This window comes from Triticum dicoccoides, chromosome 4A, assembly GCF_002162155.2.
Source record: "Triticum dicoccoides isolate Atlit2015 ecotype Zavitan chromosome 4A, WEW_v2.0, whole genome shotgun sequence".
In the NCBI taxonomy this organism is placed as follows: Eukaryota; Viridiplantae; Streptophyta; class Magnoliopsida; order Poales; family Poaceae; genus Triticum; species Triticum dicoccoides.
Genome location: NC_041386.1, coordinates 692110239 through 692121344, shown reverse-complemented (window position 1 = coordinate 692121344; position 11106 = coordinate 692110239). Strand labels below are relative to the sequence as shown.

At 48.6% G+C, this 11106-nt stretch overlaps 1 protein-coding gene across 1 annotated transcript; it reads right to left on the bottom strand.

Moving 5' to 3' along the window:
* Positions 1-7452: 7452 nt before the first annotated feature.
* LOC119289751 (NAC domain-containing protein 43-like) lies at positions 7453-10003 on the bottom strand. Its single transcript, XM_037568984.1, has 3 exons — positions 9765-10003; positions 8910-9244; positions 7453-8179 (listed from the first exon to the last, which is right to left on the bottom strand). The coding sequence occupies exons 1-3, from the start codon at positions 9934-9936 to the stop codon at positions 7469-7471; spliced, it is 1218 nt and encodes a 405-aa protein (XP_037424881.1). The 5' UTR covers positions 9937-10003; the 3' UTR covers positions 7453-7468.
* Between the last annotated feature and the right edge of the window lie 1103 nt (positions 10004-11106).

The window sequence follows — 11106 nt, the reverse complement described above, 5'->3', positions numbered from 1 at the left end:
GAGCTCTCCCCCTCTAACCTCTCTCCCTCGCCCCCGGCGGCCACCATGGGCGCCGCCCCTCCCGGCCCCGAGCACACACACACACAAGCATGAATTAGTATATAATTTAGATTATTTAGATTATTATTGTTTTAGTTATCAAAACACACACACACACACACACACACAAGCATGAATTAGTATATAATTTAGATTATTTAGATTATTATTGTTTTAGTTATCAAAATTTTTATATGGAACACACACACACACATATGTATGAATTAATGCATGTATATATTAGTATATACGTATTTTGTATGTTTAATTAGTTCAGATTATTTAGATTATTATTGTTTTAGTTACAAAAAAAATTATATGGAAATTAGTGTTTAATTAGTATGGAAATTTTTTATGTTTAATTAGTATATAATTTAGATTATTATTATTAGTATATAATTAGTGTTTAATTAGTATGGAATTTTTTTATATAATGTTGTTTTTCAGTTTTTTAATGGATGTATAGAAGTTGTGTTTTCTGTTTTTAGTGTTAGATGCTTAATTAGTATGAAATAGTATATAGATTTTTGAAATAGTAGAAATGTTAGAAATTTTAGTTATCAAAATCCAATCATTAAAAAAATATTACTTTTTGCGGGCATATAGCTAGTATTTGTTCTCGACGATGCCCGGCCCGCATCCTCGCCGTCGACCCATCCGCGATGACGTCCAGCCGACCCATGTCCGGGACTGGGCTACGTCGGGCTGGCACTGGGAGGTGCTGCCTGGAGGGGCGCGCCGCTTGATGAGGAACCCGGCCCCGGGTCCCGTCGTCGACCCTGATCTCGTTTGGTGGCGTTCGCGTGGGCCAGTTTCGGTGCGGAGGGACCCGGCCCCGCCGGAGGTGGTACGTCGCCGTGTCAGGGAGGAGGACGAGCACATCCATCGCTACATGGTTGCGTTAGAGGGCGGCAGGTTATCCAATACCTGGCAGTATCTTCGGGGATCTCACTTCAGCTATGATCCTGTGAGGGTTCCTTCTCTTTGGGTGTCCACCGCCCGTGCCACAGGAACCGCGAGTGTCCTAGATTCTTTTGTAGTATTCGATCCTTAATTAGCTAGCCAGTGATGTACTATTCAATATTATATATTATTCGAGACGATGTATTCGAGATTATATCTATTATTCTAGACGAAGTATTCGAGATTATATCTATTATTCGAGATGATGTAATTTGAATACTAAATTGTTTTATATTTCTTTTGAATTAGTTAAATAAAAGCTATGGCAGATAATACCGACAGAGAGGGAGAACAGACCATGTTCGATATGATACGCGAGCCAGATGATGATCAGAATGAATAAGATTATGACGGCTCCGAATTTCTAAACAACACCGGAGAGGGTGATATGATATTCGATCGCGACGACCGAATTGATGAAGTCATGAACTACGATTATGACGATGACGAAGAACATGTTGATCCTGAAACAACAAAGACCGGCGAGGTATATATATTTATATAAGCAGGTATCTGGTGATCATCACATGTTTTAAATGACTTGAAGATATATTAACGAATCGATCTTTGTTCGTTCAGCCATCCGGATCGAGCAAATCTTCAGGCAAAAGGACGAAACGAGGCCCGAACAAAAAGTTGAAGGAGGGCGTAAAGTACAATATCGAGGTAGTCAGACCTAATGGCGAACCATTAGCGCCTAAGAAGATTGCGGACAAGTTCATTCGTCAGTGCGGAGTTATTGTGAAGGACCAACTCCCAATCTCCCTTCAAGAATGGAGAGAGCCAGCAAAAGACAAAAGACAAAAAGGCAAAGTGGACGCTGCTCCACGTCAAGATGTTACTTTTGTCGACAAGAATCAAAAAGATCTAATTTGGGATACTCTCACGGAACATTTCACCCTACCAGATCATTTCACAGAAGCAGATGTGCAGAAAGTCAAGGACGCTGCTCTTAGAAAGATGGCGGTTGCATTCAAGAACCACAAGAATCGTGAATGGGACAAGTACGTCAAGGGAGGAAGGAAGACTCCAGTATTCGAGGGAACACTAGAGAACCAACGTGCTCATTGGGACGATTTCGTGAAATTCAAGGATTCGGAATTAGCTAAGGAACGGTCGAGAATAAACAAGAAGAATGCCGAAAAAAAGGATAAGTTCCATAAGCTGGGGCCAGGTGGCTATGCGGTGGCAATGCCTAAGTGGGATAAGTCTGAGAAGGAGATGGAGGATGCAGGTGCCACTCCGGTTACTAAGAGCTGGCCCCCCAGGGTCAGGACTTGGTTCTATGCGCATGGGGGGAGTTGGACCCGAAGACAGGCAATGTTTCGACGAGGGCAAGTCTGAAGGAAGCCGACGATGCGATACTTGTTGCAATAGAAGAGGCACGATCGGGGGTGTTCCAGCCCAACAAAGAGAACGACGAGCTTACGCGTGCCCTGGGAAATCCTGAACACCCGGGAAGAACACGAGGCAAGGGCGCTATTCCGTGGTATGAGGGGTTTTCAGACTGGAACACCGACTACAGAACCCGTGCGAGAAAGAAGATTGCGGAGGAGAAGAAGAGGAAGATGGAGGAGGAGCAGAGGAAGCGGGACTATGAACGCCTTCAAGGCCTAGAAGCAAGTCAAGCGGAATTGGTAGTCAAATTCCAGCGGCAGCAGGAGCAGATCGATTCACTTACCCAGCAAAGGGGGTCTCAGCAGCTGCAGCACCTAGCGAATGATCCAGCATTGGATAGCACCGCCCCATCCATGCCGAGAAGCAGCGTGGGTTCCGCCTCGGACGACGTAGTGCTGGGTAGATACCCCGTGGATGACATCACGGAGAACACTAGCTGCGAGCTACACGTCAAAATGAAGAACATATCCATGAAGGTGGCGGACGCCGTTGCTTTTACAAATCCCCCCGAGGCAACCTTCCATTGCAACCCGATTCCAGCGGGCTATGCTCGTGCCTTGGTTGACGAGGTGGTGGACCCATATTCGGAGCTAGAGCTTGACTTTCCTGGAGGTGACGACGAGCGCTTTCTCGGAGACGCCAACCATCGTATCATCCTATGGAAAAAGGATTGCATCATCTTTCGAAGGCCACCGACACCGCGTCAGCCGACTCCTTGTAGAAGTCCGCCACCGAGTCAGCAGTCTCCCGCTCCTGCAAGTCCACCAACTCCGGCAAAGTGTCAGGCCACTCCTCCTCCAAGTCCGGCAAAGTGTCAGGCCACTCCTCCTCCTCCAAGTTCGCCACAGCGTCAGACGTCCACTCCTCCTCCAAGTCCAGCACAACCTCAGGCCACTCCTCCTCCAAGTTCGGCACAGCTTCAGGCGGCCACTCCTCCTCGTCCAACTCAGCCCCGTCAGCCGTCTCCGCCGCCTCAGAAATCGCAGAAGAGACACCCCGCAGCTATGGTGCGTAGTACGAGTCGAGGTAGTACAGGAAGTACAGGCGGAGGCAAGCCATATAAATATGGTCCAAGCCTCACGCCTCTTCCACAGAGGGCTTATGACAGGTCCGAGGAGGAAATCGCAGCCATATCGTAGTCCGAGGTGGAAGCCCATTTTGCACCGAAACCGCCAACGCCGCCAAGGGAGAAAGTGCCTGAGGAAACGATTGACCACTTCATACGTATGGCTCAACCACCAGCTCCCAAGCCTGTTGACACGGACTATGAGCGCCACATCAGGAAGTTAAATCGAGCACGTCTACGTACGGAGGCGAGCTCGGGATCGAGCAAACAAGAAGCAGCTGTCAAAAAATGCGGGAAAACCATTCCCCAGCTGGGAGAACAGGCGGCGCAATCGATCCCCTCGCTTGTTGTGCCAACAACACGTGACAGTACGCGCGCCCAATATTATTGTGGGCAAATAGTTTACGTTCCTGAGGTGGGCAATGTGGTAATAACGGAGGACCATATAATGCAGGCTGAAGTTCTCAAAATCACTGTTGGATAACTCCTCGAGATCGAGCCCATGCCTGTGCTTAGAGAGGATGAAATAAAACGGAAATATGTCCGGGGCCAACCTTTGGTCGAGCCAGACAAGGTCAAGAACCTCCCAACGAGAATGTATGAATTGCATCAATGGTACATGAACATTACCAAGATTTCCGATCGATTGTCCCTCATGGTGAATGTCAAGGAGGGGCATTACTACCATGAGAAAGTTGTGTCCGTTGAGTATTCTGAACTGTTTCAGTTATACAATCAAGACGCACTCGACAAATCTATCATTAGTTGCTATTGTCTGTAAGTGATTTCTTTCTGTAATTGAAGTCTCAAGCTAGCTGTAGTGATCCTTTTGATCAATCATTACCTGTAATTATCCTCACTATATTCTTTTCTGTGGTATTATATGCAGGATGAAGATGTATGAAATGAGAAAAGGTGGACGCTATGGCATTGGGTTCATTGACTCAAACACCGTTAATGAATACACATGGAAAATAGATGCACGTCATCAAAAGGCCGTAGAGGACAGCATGCTAGAGTTCTTGAAGTGCTTCAAATACAATGAAGATATACTACTTCCTTACAACTTTCAGTGAGTCACACTGTCTTGTACTACAAATTCTCTGTTTTTGCCTACTAGCTAGCTATATGTTTTTGCTTACATATGCCCGCTTAATTAAGACATGCAAACGTGTGTGCATGTAGATTTCACTGGGTCTTGTGTATCATTAAAGTTGACGCCGGAACAGTTGAAATACTAGACTCACTACTCAAAGAAAAAACTGACTATAACATCTTGTTTGGGATAGTCAACAAGTAATTTCAATCATTATTAACTATATATCTCGGCCTATTTAGTTCGTCATTTCATGATATAAACTATTTAATAACCCCTTTATTCATTTTTTTTGTCGGCGGGCAGGGCTTGGGAAAGGTTCATCAGCGTCACGGAAGGCGAATGGAAAGAAAAGCTTAAATGGGGAAGACCCAAGGTAAGTAATTAAGTAGTACTAGCTAGCTAGCTAGCTACCATCTCTTTAATTATCATGCTTGATTAATTATTATCTGATCAAATTCTATTCTCGTAAAAGCCCTGAAGCAGGCGCAGGGGACTGATCTGTGTGCATTCTGCGTTTGCGAGAACATTCGCATGATCGCGTCCGAAAGGAGCAGATCTCAAAGACAGGAATGGGTACGCTTGTCAAAACACTATTCACAATTTTTACACCATTATCGATATCTAGTCACACAACTAATATACATGCATATTGATCTCCTTCTTAACAGTTCAGAGAGGTGCGGGCGAAGCTCCTAGAAACGGAGCGCGTAGAAGCACTTCAAGAGGAAATAGCGGGATTTTTGCTCGACTAGGTCATAAATCCGAAGGGAGAATACTATTACCCGCTACCGCCCCCATGAAAACCACTTCCAATTGTCATCGTGCTCCGAAGGCACCAATTAGGCTAATGCCACTGGCTCTGAATGCAACATGCATATGTAGGAGAAATTGTATATAGCTATACATGTGTGTATGTGTGAATCAATTAATATGATGGTTTGTGAGACATTGATGATATATATATGCATGATTGGTTCTACTAGAAATTATATATATATATATATATATATATATATATATATATATATATATATATATATATATATGCATAACGTGTACAATATTAATGTGTAGTATCGTAAAATACCAGCAAACGAAAAAGAATTAAAATGGAAACACAAAATTAAATGAAAAAGAAATCATAAAACTAAAAACCCCCAAAACCTTATAGTACCGGTTGGTCATACCAACCGGTACTAAAGGGCTCCAGGCCCCTGGAGCTGGTTCGTGCCACGTGGTTTCCCTTTAGCACCGGTTCGTGCTGAACCGGTACTAAGGGGGGGGGGGCTTTAGTGCCCACACTTTAGTGCTGGTTATGGAACCGGCACTAAAGGGCCTTACGAACCGGTGCTATTGCCCGGTTCTGCACTAGTGTATGGGGCCTTAGCACGACGACTTCCCGACTGTCTACTACAATAAGTTGTGCCCGACTCCGGCGATGGAGGGGCGATGACGGCGGCGCGCCTTCGGCTCGCTTCAGTGCTGGTAGTTGTCGCTAGGTGGTCTACGGATCTAGATGTAATTTCTATTATTTATGGTATTCGTTGTACTGCCATGATTGAAGATGAATAGATCGGAAATTTTCTCGCAAAAAAAAAGTTTCAACACACACATATCACAAATTACTTTTGAACTGAGTTTCGGCACAAGAAATTTGCATTTTCATAACAATTGTCTGAGATCAAATCAACACCTTTTTCAGACAATAACTCTTTCCCTTTCAAAATTTGAGGTGTTAACCCATGAATTCCAAAACTGTTTGAATAGACTCAATCCATATTTTGTCTTCCAGTTTGGGAGTACCACAAGTCTACTTCACTAGTTTATATATGTCTTCTGCTCTAAATCCAAAGCGGTGTTGCTACTACCTCCTTTTGGATTTAAAAAGCTTACACATATCCCTAGATCAACAATTTGACCAACATAATACAAATTATATGTCACAAAAGTTATATCATTACATAGTATAGAACGACAATTTGACCAGTATAATAATGCGACAAGATATATTGTCGGTCTAGGAAGACGTGTATGCCTTTAAACCGGAAACGAGGAAGTACCTTTTAGACACCCACTAAGCATATATCATTAGCATTCAAAACTGTATTAGGTCATAGAGATACATGCATCTTTAAGTCACAAGTGTTTGACTGTATTGTACTACATTTCAGTACTATGAGTAATGGTCGGCTCAACAATTAAGATCTCTAGATCGGACCAACACTTTTACTCTTGTGGCTTATTCTACTTTCTCATTGATACTACATGTCACCTAGAGGTCACGGATTTGCTTGAGAATAATAATAAGTGCTTAAATTAGACAAGCCGATACGGAGATCACGGAGGATCCAAGAAGGAAGAAGCTGCCTTGGAGTACACGACAAGCTAATACGGAGGATCCTCAACCACTGTAGCTGATTAGGACCCTTTGTAACCCTAGGCCTCGTCATCCTTTATAGAGCCGGGCTAGCTGCTGGAGATAGAACATCATCATGCTTGCACCTCGTTGATACACCTCCGATCATCCTTGTACCTTGTACACCCCATCCATAAATATAATCGAGCAGGAGTACTGTTTTACCGAGAGAAAGAGGGCATGAACATGGGTAAATCTTGTTCTCTGCTCCCCTTCTACATCATCCGACTAGCCGCGACACCCATAGGGTCTGCCAGATTTTAAATCGGCATTCTCCAATCATTGATAGCGGTGTAGTCTTTGGATAGGACCTCCTTCGTCTTAGGTTGTTTTTTTTTCTGCAAATTTTCTTTTGTTATTTTTTTACATATTGACTATGTACATCTTGTTTATGCAAAAAAAAAAGGAATATTACTTCAGTGCCATTGTATTAACTCGATATATGAAAATGTCCATGTAAAAAAAGCAAGTTTGGGCTAGCATAGCGTCAGCATCTGACGGCGTTAAAACATGTTATCGTCAAGTCGGCGTGTAGTGATGACGCCGACCGCGCCAGGCTCCACAGGTCGCCGTCACCCGTGCCAGAGGAAGCCTGTAGCGTGTCGCCGCCAGAGTAAGCCGTGGTGCTACCAAGCTCGTCCACGATGGACATGTCCTTCATCGTCTTGGCCGACGCAGGGTCGGAGAGGCCGTTGAGCTCGTAGGCCGCGAGCCGGTCGAGAGTGTACCAGTCGCAGCCGTACTCGGTCGGCGGCGGCAGGAGGCCGCCGGGGACGACGTGCTCGAGCGGCGGGAGCTTCATGAACTTTTCGTATAGGGTGCTGTTGCCGTTATGGCACGCGCTGTTGATTAGTTGGTCCAGCGCTGGCGATGATGGGTTGGTGGGCTTGGTCTCCTGCTTGCACGCCGTCATGGACGAGCGGCCATGCATGTACTGGTTGAGGATGTGGTCGAGCGCGTCGTGATGCTGCTGCATCTGGGTCACCTTGGCGTGGTCGCTAGCGGTGGTCACCATCGGCGAGCAGTTGCTCCGGCTGCGCTCCATGGCACCAGCGACGACCAGCTTGTTGGACGCCGCGGCACCGCCGCCGTTCTGACCAGCTTGCTGCTGCACGACGATGTTCTTCTTCTTGAACACCCTGCAGATGACCCACCCGTCCTCCTGCGCCGACGACTGGTCCCCGGCCACGCCGCGCATCTGCTCATATCATACGGATAACACCGTCAATTAATTTACATCAGATCGATTAGGCTAATTATCGAATTTTCGAATGGAAGGTACTACTCCCACTACCTAAGCCAGCTCAAAAGGTATGTCGATGTACGTAGGGTTTGACCCCAAAAAAGGCTCGCTCGATAATGGAGGTTTGTTAATTAGTAGTTTGTCATATGCCGGTGCCTCCGCGTGCAAAGGTCCACATAATATTCGATCAATTCATGTTCCCTCTGTTAATTAGACATTCATAGTCCCAAGAGACTAATAGAGTTTGAAGTGAAGTGCAGCTGTGTTAAATGTGAAGTAGTTTTTTGCATGTTAACATAGCTTATAAAAACGTTTTACATTACCGAACGGGAGAGAGTAGTATTTGCAAGAACTGAACCTACTACCCACTATCTGCAGCTCCCTTTTCGTGACACCGACCCGTCGAAAGGAAATCCCAGCTCCCACTCGGAAATTACAATTGTAACCGATTGCACTAAGTCATGTGTGTTCCCATTCTCAACCACCACCTGGACATCATCTTCACTAGCCTTGGTCGTCTACAGTGCGACGTGAGCATACACCTAAGTACGTACGTGCATAGTACACTTAATTATCGCATGCAAGCACCACTAGCGAGCTATCTCCATCCCTGTCGGCCGGCCGGCCACCCTGCATGCAGTTCTAGCCACAAGTATATTGTACACTGTGGACAGCAAGTACGTACCGGGGATGAGGAGACGGAGTAGTAGTTGGCGTTGCCGGCGGCTGGGTTGGCTGGGTTGTTGCCCGGGGTTGCGGCGGCGTCGTCGAGGCGGTACTCGTGCATGATCCAGTCGGACTTGTGGCCGTGCGGGGCGCAGCCCTTGTAGAAGACGAGCGTCTTGCGCATGCCGATTAGGCCGGAGCCGGCGGCGGAGTAGATGGCCTTGTCCCGGCCGGTGGCCTTCCAGAACCCGGCGGCGGTGGCGCGGTTGGTGCGCGTCCCAGTGGGGTACTTCTTGTCCTTGTGGCTGAACAGGTACCAGTCGTTCTGCGGGCCAGTTCCGACCCGGCACAGCTCTGCACGCGTTTTTCCATGGCCAATTAGTTCACCAATGAACCCATGAGTACGTACTTGCGTCGCCGGAAGTAGGTGGTACAATAGACGTACCGGGGATGAGATGCCGGAGTAGTAGGAACTTGCGTCGCCGGCAGCAAAGACGGGGTTGGTCGGAGGGGCGACGGCGTCGTCAAGGCGGTACTCATGCATGATCCAATCCGACTTGTGGCCGTGTGGGGCACGGCCCTTGTAGTAGACGAGCGTCTTGCGCATGCCGATGCGTCCGGAGCCGGCGGCGGAGTAGATGGCCTTGTCCCGGCCGGTGGCCTTCCAGAACCCGGCAGCGGTGGCGCGGTTGGTGCGCGTCCCCGTGGGGTACTTCTTGTCCTTGTGGCTGAACAAGTACCAGTCGTTCTGCGGGCCAGTGCCGATCCTGCACCGCTCTGCATGCATGCGTTTTTTCATGGCCAATTAGTTCACCATCCATACAGCAGTACCAACTGAAGAGTAAACGATGAACGAAGGAATTCGTGCACTGACCTTGGATGTCCCATGGCTCGAGCTTGTTGAGGTCGACGTCGGGGATGACGTCGAGGTCGATGCGCTGGGAGGCCACCTTCTTGGCGAGGTAGTAGGTGAGCAGCTCCTCCTCTGTCGGGTGGAACCGGAACCCCGGTGGCACCACCGACTGCCCGTTCACTGAGATACTCATGATCGATCGGAGGAGCAGGAGTGAGGGGAGACGATGGAGTCGAGTCGAGGGGAATGAAGTTGTTGCCGGTGATGGGGTACAAGGAGGCAACTGCAACGGACGTGGGTGGTTATATATAGCTGCTGGTCGGTCGAGCGAGCACACTGCTAGCTAAGGCGACAGCTCTAGCTCCAGGCCTCCAGCTAGCTAGCTGAGGGAAGTGGCACCAACCTTGAGGGCGAAACTACACCCCGCTGGAGAGAGAGAGAGAGAGGAGGGCGCGAACATCGGGATCCATGACACGCGACCTTAAAAATCTCCAGGAAAAACTACACCCCAAACTGAACTGACCCCCTCTGCGTCACCGCTCTCACGCCCAGGTAAAATCAACAGGTTCCATCTTCCATGGCATAATTTAAAAGGAAATTAAGCTGCAGAAATTAAAAGATGTGCGTGTGCCAGCCGTTTCTCCCTTTTTGTTCATGTTCATGCGTGATGTAGTGATAAATTAAGGGGAAATTAAGCCTCGCAACATACTTTGTTGGAGGATTGAAGCAGTACTAGATGACATGGCCGAGGAGTCCCCCCCCCCCCTAGCCCCCGCGTCGCCTGCTCGGGCGGCTCGGGCAGCGACTAGGGTTTCCTCGCGCCGCCACCCCCATCCCTCCCCTTCTCTCCCTCGCCGCCACCCGAGGAGGTCGCCGGGCAAGCCCGCGTGGCCGCCGGTGACGGTGGCGGCGGGGATCTCGCCGCTCCGTTTCTCTCGCGGAGGGCTGCGGCTGTTGTGGCGGCGGCCCTGGTGGCGAGGCGTCGGCGTGACGGCTGGCGGCCTCCTTTCATGCTGGTGGCCAGGTTCCTCGGCCGCCGGGGCGGCGAGGCCTCTGGTGGCTGGTGGTCGCGGCGGGAGGCCTTCTTCTTCGTCAAATCTGAAGGTATGACTAATCCACCTTTCTGGCTCACTCCTCCTCCCCCATACATGATGCCCGGCGGCCTTGGTTGCCGGCGCGCTGGCTGGGGAGATGCTGGTGGCACGGATTTGGGTCCGGGGGAAACCCTAGGCCGGCTGGTCCGGCCTCGGCGGCGGCGATGCCCAAGGGCGCCGCTTTCCATCCTTGGAGGCACCGCTGAGGACCCTCCCTGTCCACCCCCTACCTTGCTCCCGAGCGAAAGCTCAAAATCCTCTCCGGATTG

Excerpts from the sequence above, each read along its gene's own strand:
- LOC119289751 (XM_037568984.1), bottom strand. The coding sequence starts at position 9,936 with ATGAGTATCTCAGTGAACGGGCAGTCGGTGGTGCCACCGGGGTTCCGG. Across the intron at positions 9,245-9,764 it reads CGAGCCATGGGACATCCAAG|AGCTGTGCCGGGTCGGAACT; the intron begins GTCAGTGCACGA and ends AAACGCGTGCAG. Across the intron at positions 8,180-8,909 it reads ACTCCGTCTCCTCATCCCCG|ATGCGCGGCGTGGCCGGGGA; the intron begins GTACGTACTTGC and ends TGATATGAGCAG.